The 15,333-nt window shown below is 43.4% G+C and overlaps 1 protein-coding gene across 10 annotated transcripts in view; it reads right to left on the bottom strand.

Moving 5' to 3' along the window:
* Positions 1-1,480: 1,480 nt before the first annotated feature.
* Positions 1,481-15,333, bottom strand: part of DCUN1D3 (defective in cullin neddylation 1 domain containing 3) — a 33,471-nt gene continuing 19,618 nt past the window's right edge. For 8 of the 10 annotated variants that reach the window (XM_060078275.1, XM_060078274.1, XM_060078273.1 and 5 more), the window contains 2 exons: positions 3,582-4,117; positions 1,481-2,293 (listed from right to left, as the gene is read on the bottom strand). In XM_060078275.1, coding sequence (XP_059934258.1) covers positions 1,810-2,293; positions 3,582-4,012 — 915 coding nt within the window. In that variant the 5' untranslated portion in view covers positions 4,013-4,117 and the 3' untranslated portion in view covers positions 1,481-1,809. Of the gene's footprint in view, positions 2,294-3,581; positions 4,118-5,949; positions 5,969-10,696; positions 10,715-15,333 lie in introns of those variants that run through there. The other 2 variants (XM_060078281.1, XM_060078283.1) reach the window with 2 other exon arrangements.

The raw sequence follows: 15,333 nt of genomic DNA, 5'->3' as shown, positions 1-15,333 counted from the left end.
AAACTCCAAATGTTTAATAGACAAACTCTTCATTACCTCAAGAGTGTAAATATTTTTTTATTTAAAAGATTCCCTTTTCAATCTGTTCCAAAGTGTTGGAAGCTGAACAGTACAAGTTCCTGCCACCCACCCTTCCAGTACAGTTTTATGAGGACTTTTTTTTTTTTTTTAATGGAAAAATAACAAGAGGACCCTCTACTGAAACCAGGTAGGACCAGAGTCAGCTCCTGTATGGCAGTTTGGCCAAAGCTGGCCTTACGGAGCGATCACGCAGGAGAGTCTGGGGAACTGGGACTCCCTCTTGCGAGGAAAAGGCTGAGAAAATTAATCTTCTCTTTAATGAAACTGGTCCAAATTCTGATTCAAAAGCCTCCATTATGATGTTCCCTGGCACTCTTCTTATACTATATATATTGAAGGCTCCCTTTTATAGCCAGTTTTAGCAGGCAAAGAAACAAAGAAATATAGATACATATATGTGTATATATATATATTTTATATAGGTAAAATATATACATATCTTATATATGTATATATACATATTTGGGGGTAGGAAAAGGAGAGGTGGGTCATGTAAACCTAAACAGTCATCACATTACCCCAAATGAGCCTGACATTAACAAAGAAGAAAATAAATAACTTCTGGGGGTTAAGTGACAACATGGGTGCAGCAAGAAGGGAAAGGGCACACGTTTTAACTATTAAATACATTTTTATATTTGTTTGGCAGAGTTCAAGCCAGCCCAGGCTTCTGCACTTGCCAGACAAGTAAGCTGATGATACTCAATTAAAAAAAAAAAAAAAAATTCAAGCAGAGCTCCATACCACAGTTTTCCTTCAAGTCAGTTGGCCGGCAGGCACAGTTTTCTGACCACCAGGAACAGAAACTTTGGCTCCAAGGCAAATGAAAAAAAAAAAAAGTATTTCCACTTACAACGTGAAAATACAGAAAGTTCATCAAAGAAAGAAAACTATCCAAGTCTACTTCCAGCAAAACTGAGGTAGCACTGCTTTCTCTGCATTCAATGCTTAAGTGGTTCTCAGCACAGTGTGTTCTAAAAACACCGCTCACTTGACTGACAGGTGCAGCATGTTGAAGGAGAAACGCAACATGAAATGCAATAGATCAAAGAAGGAATGAGCAAGAAGTGAGGAAAATAAGGGTTCCAGATAAATTAGCTTAAAAGGGGGGTGTCACCAGACTACAAATGCTCTTGGTTGGCCTTGGCTCTCCAAGAGCTTTAAATCGCCTGGGAATTAATGCAATGTGGTTAACAGTTAACACTGTTATTCAACTCTGTGTAAATCTTTAAAAATAATTATTACAACCTAAATTCAACGATGTAAACAGCACTACACACAGTACAGACCTGCCCTGAAAAACAAGAATATGCAAAACTGAGATCTGGCACTGTATCGTTTTGTAATGATAATCCAACCTAACTGTCCCATTCCCCCCTCCCTGCTCTACACCCTCCCCCACCCCCCCAAAAAAATCTAATTTGTGCAAGAAGTGGCAGGCTTATTCTATCTGAAGGCTTCAAAAAAAAAAAAAGGATACACAACATGTAGCCAGGTTCAAATATTTTGGGGGACCCTCCCCCCAAAAAAGAAATAACCAAAATATCCAAAAAGTGAAGAAAGTGCCTAAAACATGATACAGCATTTTAGAGCCCTTTCAGATACAAGGCAGAGAAAGGTGTAAAGTAGAAAATATCCGGATCTTCAGTAATTTCCAGAAAGGTCCAATTCCTTGGTTGGCTGCAGGGCAGCGGGCAGATCCTTGCTGCTGCTCCTGAGACAGAGCCACTAAGTCTGCTCCTCGGGACATAAGCCCTCGGGCCCTGAGCTGAGTGCACCTCTCCCTTCCCCTTCTCTTTTCCTTCGCTCCATTTCCCACTCCACAAAGGTATCAAAGAGACTTGGCCAGGCCTCATCTTCACTGTAGTTGCTGAGGTCAGGGCCAATCACCTGAGTGAAGTTAAGGAACATGTTCCAAGTGTCCCTGGAGATGCCCTTGATCCCCGAGGGGTTCTCTGTTAGGAAGTTTAGCCACTGGTCCAATACTGGAGGATTGTTCTGGGTAAAGACTAGTTTCCACAGGGCAATGGCTATTTCCCGATGCAGTGACCGCTGCCCTTCTTCAGAGTCCAGGCCGAACTGAAATGTAAACCGGTAGAGATCCTTGAATTTATCCTCTTGTTTGGCTTCTGTTAAGAGGCTAGGGAACCGTGCACAGATCCCATCAATGCTGTCTGCACTTATTGCTTTGCAGCCATCAAAAAACTCCTTCCTGCAACAGGAAGGAGGGGGCACAATTAATAATTGTAAACAGTATCATTTACTGAGAGGCGATATAGTATCATAATTAAGAGGGTAGCTGTGAGGCTGTCTGGATTTGAATGCCAACTCCTCCGCTAACTGTAGTCCTATTTCTTCATCTGCCAAATGGTGAGAATACTACCTTACTTCATAGGGTTCTGGTGAGGACTAAACAAGTTAATATGTCAGCTGCTTCTAATAGTGCCTGGTACATGGTAGACAGCTGATAATGGTTCATTCACTCATCTATTCATCTTTCCAAAGCTAAACTCAAAGTCTCCTGCTCCATGCTCTGCTTCCCATTCTGCAACAGTGATTAAGCTGTAGACTCTCCTCCAAGATAGGGAGTGTCTTCCTGTTTTCCTTTTGATTCTCTAGGGGTTGTTTGTTTTTGGAATATTTTTGGTGACTGCCAAGGGAAGTTTTTGGAGCCAAAGATTCTGGATGAACCTGGGTAACTCTGCCACCAGAGATCAAAGTTCCGTTATTAAAAAACAAAAATTGAGTATGTATTTTTAACATCTATATAACACTTTTAGCTTACAACATGGTCTCACATTGATCATCACCTCAGAGATTTCTGCAACTGCTGAAGATAGAACATCTGAGGTCTGTCGAGTAACCTACCCAGGGACTAAAAATTGTATCGAGGGGTTCTCAAAGTCAACTCTTCTTACTTACTTATAACCCAGTGCTCAGGAAACCACACCTTGCAGTGACCCTGCCATGTTGTCTCCCACAAACAACCTCTATAGGGATGCATGACCATGACAATGTACACAACTACTAGTTGATAACTAGGGCCAGCTGTCCTTGTTGGCACATAGGCTGGCTAAGGGTAATGTGCAGAGAGCTAGAAGGGGCAACTGGCTTCATGCAGTTACTGAAGCACATCCCCAGTGGCACTCACTATACTGGCACTCAATGCCTAACACATGATAGGTGTACAATAAACATCGAGTGAGGAAGTGAGTGAATTGACAAGTACAGGAGTGAAAGAAAAGATAAAAGTCAAACAGCAGTGGGGCGGGGCAGCAGCGTGGCAACATGGATTATTCCTCATTTAACTTCAGGCAAGGATGGTTGGTACCCAGTTCCTCAGAGGCTGAATAGCTTTAGAGAAACTGGTCAGAAAAAGAAAATAAGATTTACCCAAAACCCTATGAAGTCAACCTAGTTCTATCATAGCTGGGCACCACTGCTCAATGGTGCTCTTTCATCCTCTGATCACCTGGTGACATGAAGTATTTGTGACTAACCTGGTGAATTTGCACATGGTAGCAGCCTGGAACTTCCAAGCCAAGAGCAGCACTCGAAATTCCGTGGGGTCCACACATAGGTCATTGCAAAAGCGCTCCATGCCTTCCTCCAAAATTGCATCCTCCCGCTCATCCTTATAGCGCCTGAACAGTTCTTCCAACCTCTGCAAGGAAGACTCCTCGGCATTTGACTTGGGCTCCCTCCCCGCATCTCCTGAGGATGTTGGCAGCTGGCAGGTCTCAGTAGCAGCCTCTGCCTTCTTGGTCCCATTGACAAGGATATCCCCACCTGGCTTGCCACAGGCTGGCAGCTGTTCCTCACGGTGGCCTGCACCCCGCCTCCCGTGTGACTTGCTGCTGGGGTCACGGTCTCCATTCTTGCTACCCAGAGTTGATGAGGGATTCTTGCACTTGGTGACACACTGGCCCATGATGCTGGTGGCCTGGCCTCTAGAGTGGCCCCCTCTGGATTGGATGCCCTTGTTGCCACTGGCCCACGTGCCTCAACATGCCATCAGCCAGAGGAGCCAGCCAACCTGGAAGGAAATTAGAGAGCAATCACTGCTGGACAGGGAGACAGAGTATGCAAGCTTCCCTCCAGGGACTGCACAGTGGAACACCACTCTGTTTCAATGAGCTAACCATGAACGAGGGGAAATACCCCAAGTTCATCATCATCTCCCTCGCAAGCCTATACCTTCACCTTGGAAATGCAGTGGTTAGAGCACATATGGAGAACCAATAAGGAAAATTCCTAAAATTCTTAAGGTAACATAGATCACAAAGAAGTTGATTCATGTGCAGAATGCATCAAGGAAGACTACGGTTTTGCCAGAAATATTCCAAAGGAAATTTGTCTTGCCAACTTGCCATCACATAAGAAAGTTACTTGGACCTGTATTAACCCAGAAGGTACAAATAAAAGATTCATCTTCTAGTCTCTAATGTCAAAACTCTCAGATGTTCTTTTTAAGTAGGATGAGTAGGAAGAAGGGGTAGCCACATCCAAAACAACTATATAGTTTCATAATGGCCTAAAGATGAGATAAAGAATTTGCAGAGTCAAGACTAACGGCAGAGTCCTAGCCAGATAACAGAGTAAAATTTGTCTTGATTTCTTCAAATTCCGTTCTGGGACCCACCCACACAGTAGGTGAAATGCCCTTTCTCCACCCTTCCTCTATCCACCTATGGGAGCCATCCACCAAGACTGTTCTCCACGCCAAGGGTCCCAATCGCTGAGCTTCTTTTCTAACCCCCACCCCCAGCAAGGTGGTATGTAGAGGAAAGTCAACTTCACACTAAATGTGAATGTCCTGTAGGGCCTGCAGGCTTACTCTTCCAAGGTAGCGTCTCCATTTTAAAAGAAGGGCTGATTTACCCAAATACAGTCTAAATGACAGAATAACGGCTAGATGAAGAAAAGCCTGCACTGATACATAACAAACATCACAGTGATTTATTACTTAAGTAACGAAAAAGTGTTTTTTAAAGAATTGCTAGAAATTTCTGGGCCAGGGATGAGGTGATTTCTCTGAAGACTCTATCTACTCAGACTCTTATTCTTACCTTCAACTAGTCCACTAGAAGATCCCTCTAAAATTTAGTACTTATAAAGGTTTGCTACCTGCTATAATAACTGCAGCCTCTGAAATTATAATGTTAATAGAAATTTAGACCAGGAGCCAGAAGTATAGTCGGGAAAGCAGACCAAATCAATGTCAGTCCCACGCCTCTCCAGCTCTAGGGTCAGGGACCTCCACAATCCAAATTCAAAGCTCTAAGAAGACTGGCAGTGGGGCGGAAGGGTGCTTTTAATGGAAGGCTGGAGCTTTAAACTTTACCTAAAGAACTTGAGCTTCCTCCAAATAGTACTTGGATAAATTCAGTTATCTTCAAAAGGAATTCTAAGGGTATGTTCTGAGTGTACAAGTTTAAAATGAAGACCAGAATCATTCCTGAAGTTACCGGAATCACACTGTATCGGGGTGTGTCCCATTGTCCACCTTCAAAGAGTACATGACAGACATGATTATACACGCCCTTAAAAAAAGACTTGCAGTTTCACTTAGGTTTCAAAAACACGCTGAAACCCTTAGAAGGGTTTTGGTGTGGAAAATGACAGACCCAAGTAAGTTTTTTAAAGCCTTTTTATGATTTTAGAATATAGCTAGTAAGCCATAAGCACAACTTGTTACAATTTTAAAAGGTAAGGGGTTAATTCTTAGAAGACCAGCATACAAGGGAAGCAACTATTCAAGCTGAATTATCTCAAAACAAGCAGGACTATACCATGTGGAGGGTCTGGTTTCCAGATTTGTGTTTCTAAAGACTAAAATGCTGAAAGAAACAAAAGGCCCAAACTTACACAGATCCCACATGCTCACAGACTGGCAACTCTTAATTCCCAGGCACGCTGACTCACCAGGCTTTGCTGCTCAGCTCCCGCTGCTGAGGGAAGCCCAGGTACCTGGCAGGATAAGAGGATTTCCTGGTTTCCTACTGACCCACCTACCCCAGGCTACTCACCCCTGCCCCATTGGACGGATGCTGCATTATATCAGCTTCCTCCAAATCCTGGCGCCAAGGCCTTCACATAGGGACGGAACAGATGGGCCTCCCAAGAGGCCCTAATCCATTTACCCAACCAGCCCTCCACATGACAGCATCTTTGATGACCTGGCACAGCAGTACCAGCTGAAACCTGAAGGCATTTTACTTGCCCAGCAGATGAAAAAAAGGAGGGGGAAATCAATTTAGACAGATGATCAATCAGCAAGTGCCAGAAGGCTGGATCCCTTTCTTCCATTCTGGTCCTTTTCTTTGAAGCAAGTTGTGGTCTCAAGCCAGAAAAAAGTATTTTCAGATCTGATGGTAAGTGTGGCCCCCTGATTACTCAATGGGCTCCCTTCTTTTGTGTCTCCTCTTTCTTTGGGAAAATAGTTCTGTACCCAGAGATTTCTCAGGCTCAATCATGGTGCTCAGCCATGTGTCCCAGGGTGGCAGCACTTCAAGTGTTCTAAAGCTGAAAGTTTCCCTGGACCCACTAGCTGTTGGCTAATAGCTAATAATAGTAGTCATCAATTACTGAGCGCTTGATACCATGCCAGGCACTATGTTAAGCACTTTATGGACAATAACACTCATATATCCTCACCACAACCCCATTTAAAGACAGGGAAGCTGAGGCACAAAGAAAATTACCCAAGATCACAAGCAGAACCTGGTATGTCTGGCTTGAGAAACCATGACCTTTCACCACTAGGCTGGACTGCTGAGCCCACCTACATCAGATCATCTCGGGAAAGCCCACCAATGGATGGGTCCCAAGCTCAGGAGTGTCACCACATCAATCACAGAGCAGCAAGTTTTACAATTAGCCACTGGAAAAAAAAAAAAAGAACGTGGTCTATGCCCTGTGCTAAGAAGGGTGTCCTAGCCACTGCCCTCTCCCGGGCAAGCATTAAGACCGTGACACAGGCAGGCAAGATGGCATTAGGCTCAGTCTCACTAGAGGCGGGGACTAGAATTAGTCCAAAGTTCTTAACCCTGTGATGTTTCAGCTCACCAGCATGGTTAAAAGCTTCAGCTCTTAAAGTCCAACTCTGCCACCGGATGTTCGACCCTGATCAAAACCTGAATTTCCTCAACCTGCAAAATGGTATCTACTTCAAAGAGCAGTTGTAAGGATTCAGTCAGCAAACGCAGATAAAGGGTATCTGGCACACACTGTCCTCCACACAGAAAACACTTGATATGACAGCCATTATGAACAGCCGAGTAGTATCTGATTAGCCTGATGGGAGCCCCAGCTTGTCCCATCTGAACAATGGGCTCCAGGCTTTGGCTTCCCCAGGCCCAGACAGGACGCCTACCCTTGCCTTGAGTCATGCAATTGGGTCTTGCTCAAAAACAGTCTCTTGAACTACAGCACTGACCCTGCTCAAATGCACCACTGGTCAGAAATACCTGGGGGAATCAGATCCTCCATAGGATAAGACTTGTGAATGATGCTGAATAAAATCAAGCTGGGTATTTGCTGTGCACTATGGATACTCTGAATTGCTGGTCACTCCCTGTCCCTAACGTGGGACAACCTTCCAGCCAGTTCCAGACTCCATTCCCTTTCCACTAGGTTCCAGCTCTGTAGATCTGCGACAGACAGGATTTCCAACTTGCTACTTACTTATACTCATTTATCCTTGCCAGTGGTCCTCCTGCCACCTCTCTGAAGTGGACAGCCTCAGCACAATCTGGGCACCCCAGAGCCAAATTTCACTAACAGAGCATCATTATTAATGAATACCACTTTGTATTTGTTAGTACATTGTAACAGCTACATATAAATGTAGCTCTATGAAATAATTACCCCCATTTCATAGGAAGAGAAATGGAGGTACACTGAGGTCAACGAGCTATCTAGGAAGGGAGAAACTGGAGCAGAGTCATTAAGAGGAAGAGCTCTGGGAGCAGACAAACCTGGATTTGAATCATGGTGATGGACCAACTTTGTGACCATCAGCATGTAACTTTAATGGGACAGTCGTACCTCATGGTCTGGTGGATGGAGTAAATGAGAGAACCTATGTAAAATCCTCTGCCCAATATCTGGCTCATAAAAAGTATTCAGTAAGTGTTAGCCTTTATTATAGTTGTTATTATCACAAAGTTGGTGACAGAATCAAGCCTCCCTTCTAGAACAGTGCTCTTGTCAGCAGCCAGGCCAGGTCTCCTGGGGCAGTTCAGGTATGCTGACGCCCCAAATGCCCACAGCAGCTTTCCTGTTCTTGCAGTAAGTGATTCTGCTCTCCTGTTTCAGCTAAAGTGGCATAAATGAGTGAAATGGAGTGAGAGACAAGGAGGGGTGGGAAGAAAGGAAAGGTAGGAAGAAGAATAAAGGGGGCAAAAGAGCCACAAACCAGGAAACCTACTTCTATGCACAGCTTTGGGGGTTTACTTGAAAGACAGTAACTGCTCAGCTTATGCTGGACTAAGATCAGCCTCCAGCTTTCCCCCTTCAGTCTCAGCTCTAACTTCGCCGCTCTCCCTCACTCCTTCTCTGCATCAGCTTCCAGCCTCCCTCTTCCCTGTGCAGCACCAGCTGCTGTTCCTGGGGATGGGCTTGGCTGCCGGCCTGGCCCCGGGCCTGGCGCTGGCACTGCTGGGCTGAGGGCAGTCCCAGAGGTCATGGTCCCAGTGGATGCTCTGGCTCCAGAGAGCCAGAGAAGAAGAGATCAGGGAACTGTTTCTCTCTCTTAGGCAGTTCCATGAAGTGACAATCAGGCAAGTCCCTGTCTTCTAGGACTTACTATCTACCTCTGAAACAGCATCACCTCTTATGGAACAGAAGGACCATGAAGGGCTAAACCACACAAAGACAAATGGAGACAGAAAAGGAGAGTGGAGTGTGGACCAGTGTTATGGAAAGAAAGGTGGAGGGACTGATGAAGAGAAATTGGTATGCGTGGGACATGGGGCTATCTGCTTCATATACCTCACCTTCAAACCTCACAACAACCCAGGTTGTCAGAGCCCTTACAGATTAGGAAACGGAGGTTTCTTAACCACTAACTAAGCAGTGGGACTAGGAAATAAAACCAGTCTGTCAAGACTCCAAAATCAACTCAATGGGAAAGTTTCACAGAGAAGATGAGTCTTGTTCTGGTTCTTCAATGACTGGAAGCATAAAGTGGAAAGGAAGGAGGCAAAGGACCAATCTGGTTGGTCCAAGTTGAGACAGGATTTTAAAATGTTTATTAATAGCAATACCTTTTAAGTTACATGTATGTACTGAGGAGACTGACGTGAATTATCACATTTAACCCACTACAACTCTATGAGGAAGATAATATATCCTTCACTTTACAGAGGGGGAAACTGAACAGAGTTTAAAGGATTTGGCCTGAGGTCATACAGGAAAAGGGATTCAAACCCAGGCAGTGTGATTCTAAACTCACCATTCTACATCACTGGCCTCACTACTTACTGTTCTTTGCTATGACGTATGCCAGGATATATCCTTCCCCTAAGGAGATGATGATGGCCCAAGAAGAAAAGATACATTATTAACACCTGATTGTACTCCAGAGGTACTGAGTCAACAGGAACAGTGTAAACTCCCAGGAAGCCTTCAGTTCTGGTCTGGGATCTCCCTAAGCAATGTGTGCCCTTGAACAAGTCCCTTAACCTCTCTGAGTTTGTGTTCCCATGATTAAAATCCTTCCAAGTCTAATACTCTGGGACTACCTTCACGTTTTGGTATCCAGAGAGGCTGAAGTTCTAGATTTGCAAGCCTTCTGAGGACATTTTGCCTCCTCAGTGAACAGCTCTCATACTTCTTGCCCAAGCCTGTTAGAGCCAAGGGAAAATGTGAAGCCCAAAAAGGCACAGAAAGCAGAGCTACTCCAATCTGAACAAGAGGTAAAAGATTACACTGTTTTTGCAGGCTTCCCTGTCCTAATCATCTTAGTTTGAACTCTGCAGGGTCAGGAATAGACCCTTACATATGGAAAACAGAGCAAGCTGGCTCACTGTTATAGCTGGCTGGGAGCTAAAAAACAGGGGGCAAAGGCTGGCACCAAAATCCTGTGTCAGCAAGGCACTTGAGATCTACTCTGATGACTTCCTTGAGAGAAGGAACTGATCCAATCCACCCCTCCCATTCTGTTCCCATCTAGAGTCTGTTCAGAAGCAAGAAGCCACTGACGAATGTTGGTGCTTCTATATATTATAGCAATAAGAAACCCATCTTTCCAACTTCCATCCAAACAGTTTGTATAGCTAGCTGGGCGCATGATTTTACTTCTTACTATATATGCCAGACATCCAGCTGCCAGGGGCTAAAGCAGCTGTACTAGCAGAAGCCATCTCCCTGGGGAGTCTCAAAGCAAGACCACAAGAGCCTCTTGATCCCAACTGGCAGCTGCAGATGCTGAGTGACCTGAGAAAAAGTTGGGAAATGGGTGGTGTCCATTTATAAACTACTTCCTAGAAAGTAAACTTGCAAAAATAACAAGGAGGAAAGACTGAGGGAGTACTTTAAAATGCAAAGTCTTCTGCTTGCTGTCATTTGGAACTTGGGACTTACAAGAGCACCTTTGGAGATCAGGTCTTACCTAGAGCTACTTGGGAGGAAAAGCCGTTTCCTCTGCCAAAGCAAATGAGACGCGTCTGCTATTTTCATGCTTTTAAAAGACTTTCTGTCCTAAAATGTACTGCAAGCAGCAAGCTAAAACAGCAGTTCCAGTTAGGGATGGGTAGGAACACAAGACTTTCTGCATCAACCAATCTCAAAAGTGCGGAAAGAGGGCTTCCCTGGTGGCGCAGTGGTTGAGAGTCCACCTGCCGATGCAGGGGACGTGGGTTCGTGCCCCAGTCCGGGAAGATCCCACATGCTGCGGAGCGCCTGGGCCCGTGAGCCATGGCCGCTGAGCCTGCGCGTCTGGAGCCTGTGCTCTGCAACGGGAGAAGCCACAACAGTGAGAGACCCGCGTACTGCAAAAAAAAAAAAAAAAAAAAAAAAGTGCGGAAAGAGGGAGGGAGGAAAGGTAAAATTTTTTAAAAAGAAAATAAACCAATTGGTTATATTTCTGTAAAATAATCTTAGGTCACAGGACTAAGACCAGTCAGCTTTGTACAAAAGAATTTTTCTTTTCATTTTAAAGAGTTCTTACATTCCTTACCTTGCATACTTCAGATATACTAAGGATATATATACAACTGAGGTCTGAGGACTGAAGTCAGCGTGGGCTCACAAGAACAAATACTACTTGCCAAATACAACCAAGCCAACACACACGTATACTATAGTTTCCAAATACCAAAGAATCAAGCATTTTTGGCCTCTGGGTTCCAGAGCTGCTACATGTTTAATCCCACATGACTCAAAACAACCAAAAAAGAGCTGAATTATTCTACTGACCCACACTTGGAATATTTTTGCTGTCACTATTGATCTGGACAAGTCAGACTGCCCACTTATTTGCAAAGTACACATCATTAACAGGCACCAGACTTCTAGGTTGGCCACTCTTTTTGTTTCTGCACCAGCTTTTTCATTAACTAACTTTCCCTGTTTAAAACCAGAGGGCTGTCTTGGATTTGTGCTCTGGAACCATAATAAAAATGGCATGCCTGCTATACGCTATACTCTTTATCTCTGGTTTTAGTTTGGAGCTTATCTTCAGGATACAGCCTCATTAGGCCATATTGAAGGTAAAACCACTGGTTAGGCACCACTTCCCTGCTTCCAATTAGCATATGGATACCAGCCACCCTGGAGGTCTACCAGATTGTAGATAATTAGTCCTCAAACACCCAATTACCACATCAACTGTTCACCTTTCAGTCACCTGAGGAATTCAGTAGTCAATAACTGACTGAAAAATAGTTAACTGGAGTTAAGATTTGGTCTTTGCATCTAAGTAAAAGAAAGGCAAGAAAGGAAACTATGAAATGAGTCAAAAGATGAGAAAGGAACCCAATATAAAGATGACACCACAACTACTGAGCCTGCACTCTAGAGCCCGCAAGCCATAACTACTGAGCCCGTGCGCCTGGAGCCCGCGCTCCGCAGCAAGAGAGGCCACTGCAATGAGAAGCCTGCGCACCGCAACGAGCAGTGGCCCCCGCTCGCTGCAACTAGAGAAAGCCTGCGTGCAGTACAGTAAATAAAAAAAAAATCCTCTATGTCTTTAAAAAAAAAAAAAAAAGATAAATGAGTGCATGCAGACGTCTTAGAGGGGCACCTGAATGATGACCACAAATGTACAGATGTGGTTTCTAGAGCCACATTTCTTCTAAATAGATTTCAGGTTCATCACATGGTAACTAATGTGATGTTTGCTAAGTCTTTAAAAAAAAAAATCCAAATTCATTAAGGCCACATTTATCAGTTTTTTCCTAGAGGCCCATGATGGAAGCTGACTGCTAATGCATAGTAGATGGAAGAGGAAGAGGGACAGAAGGAAGATCTGTATAATAAACTATCCGATTTCAACCACATCAGTAAGCTGGTCAGAGAACTAAGGCCACTAAGACTTTCTTAGCCACTGCCAAATTCAAAAGCATTACATAGTTATTCTGTAAAGTTTAGAAAATACGGAGAAGCATAAAGAGAAAAAAGTCCCCTAGTATCCCACCACCTACAATTAATATTTTGGAGTATATCCTTTCAGGGTTTTATATAAGCACATATGGATGGCACACCTAAGTAAATACATGCATGTTCATACCACACACACTGAACTTTTAAACAAAACTGCGTTGTACTGTACATTCTATTTTGCAACTTTTTCCATTTTATACTTTTTCAAATAAATCTTCTCTCATCAAATACTTTTAAAAGAGCAGCATTCACTGGCAGTACTGGTATCACCACTGACACACCAGCTATTTCACATAAACCCATAAACTATTTATAGCCTACGACTCAATCTGTCAAAAATTTGGTGCTGCACTGCAGAGGGGTTACAGAAAGGTTGAGACTCTCTGTTAAAACAGATTTAATAGCCAGATAGGTCTTTCATTGATAATTTGTCAATTTAAAATAAACTCTCATTGTTGGACATTTAGTTTGCTTCCAATAGCTCACTGTTATAAATAATACTGGGATAATAAGCAGAATAGCAGCTAAAATTCAGCACATTTATAATTATTTCCTGAGAATAAATTCCTAGAAGTGGAACAACAGATCAAAGACTGTGCAAAAAAATATTATATATATAATATTCAATGTGAATTCAAAAAAAGTAGTGTCAACTTATATAATGGGAGTGTTCTGGGAGTATTTACATCATCTTGTAATATGTGTCAACCAATTCAATTTCTTTAAAAAAAAAGCCAAAAAAAAACACCTTACCAAAAGCACTTTAAGACATATTTAAGGAAAAATATCAAACCGCCAAAGGAGGATGGAAAACGAGAGAGAGCATTTGCTTCACTGTAAATCACATCAAAAGGCTGACAAATCCAACAATTTTGGCTCCAAGGATTTCAAGACAGTGTTGTTAAATGATGGGGGTGGGGTACGGTGTGGGGGACAGGAAGAGATTAATCATAAGGGTATGTTCCGATTATATCTACATTTCCCCAATTTATTCTTTCAAAAGAAAATGAACCTTCCCCTATGTCATATACACACACAAAACAGATAACGCCCATGCTAAGGTCTAATGAGGTCCTCTTATCATGCGTTGGGGTAGAAGGGTCTGACCCATGGACTTCAAACTGAGTGAATCACATGCCCAGGGAGCAAGAGGCTCGTTCAAAATGGAACTGTGGCACCCTTGAGACGGTTAATAGGCTGGATTTAGACCACAGACTTATTATATGGCTTTCTAGCTTCAGACTGGACCAAAGGATATTGTCGCTTACAGCAGAGACTTGTCTGCTCCCCCAGCCTCCAGGTTCTTCATCAGGTGGCCACCAATTTTCACTAGAAGATTCCTCTCCCTCACTCTTGGTCATGTAAGTTGGGTGGGGCTCATAATGGACAATGTGACTCAAGCCCACCAAAGCCTCCTATGCCCTTGGCTTCAATGATTGGGCCAGGAATATGCAGGTAACCTAAGTCAGACAAAGTGAATCTTAGCACCGAAAGCAAAGGAGGTTGGAGCTGCTTTGGTCATCTTACCAGAAAGAGCACCAGGGAAAACAATAATGCCTATCCAAGGGTCACTGTGAGAGTTAAACTGTCCCTTCTTATCAGATGGGTCTCAACTCAAATGCACGTAAGACAGCAGAATAAAATCACTACCAAGAGACAAAGAGAAAATCAGTTTTGAAGGCATTATTTGCACCCAGAATCCAACTGTACCTAAGTCAGATCAAAGCCTGAACTTCACAGTTGTATGAGCCAATTAATTCTCCTTTTTCGTTAGCCAGAAGTCAGGTTTTCTGTCACAACAGAAGGAGTCCCTACCAAAATACAGCTGTCACTCAGATCTCTTCTACTCACAGAGCAAAGAAACAGAAGATCTGATACCAGGGTCGAAGACCAACTTACTAGGCCACAACTTCAACCCAATATATCAAGAGACCCCTGAGCTGAACCCTAAGACCAATGATCCCAAACTGGAGCAAACTGTAAAATTCCATTACAACTGGGTGGACCATGATGATGCTATTTAAAAGAATTTAAAAGATGGTATGACTAATGAGAAAAAGAACCTTTCCAATTGCAATTCTTACAACCTTAAGCCTCCTTCAAGCAAATATGCCACAGAGCACTTACAGCTGCTTTTTCCTATTGTGTATACTTCTGTCATCTTCATGTTCCCAAGGAGGAACCTCCTCCCAGCATTCAGACACCACGTGAAAGGCTGTAAAGCAAAAGCTCTTGGAAGTCTTTCCCTATGCAATAACATGATCAATCTTCCGACTAAAATAGGTTATTTGATCTAAACCACATCCTATGAAACTGAAAGACCAGACCTGACCAGAACTTTGCTACCCTCTTGGTTTCAATGACTATCATTGAAACAATTTCTCTTTGGGGCCTATTTAGAAAGCATTCAGGTTTTGAAGACGGTGACAGGAAATGCCCATGTTAGTGTGTCTTTATTGGAAATACATTCCCTGCAGGTTGAAACTTGAGGCCCTAAGGTTTGAGCCTTTTTCTTCAAGTTACTTGTTTCACAAATGTGCACTCATATGGCATGAGGCCAAAGGGTACATTAACATGGGTAAAGATAAGCAGATAATCAAATAAAAAATAGAGCTTTATACCTGGTGGCTGGCATCATGGTATTAC

This window comes from Mesoplodon densirostris, chromosome 16, assembly GCF_025265405.1.
Source record: "Mesoplodon densirostris isolate mMesDen1 chromosome 16, mMesDen1 primary haplotype, whole genome shotgun sequence".
NCBI lineage: Eukaryota > Metazoa > Chordata > Mammalia > Artiodactyla > Ziphiidae > Mesoplodon > Mesoplodon densirostris.
The sequence above is the reverse complement of the archived record's forward strand: the minus strand, read 5'-3'. Positions and strand labels throughout refer to the sequence as shown.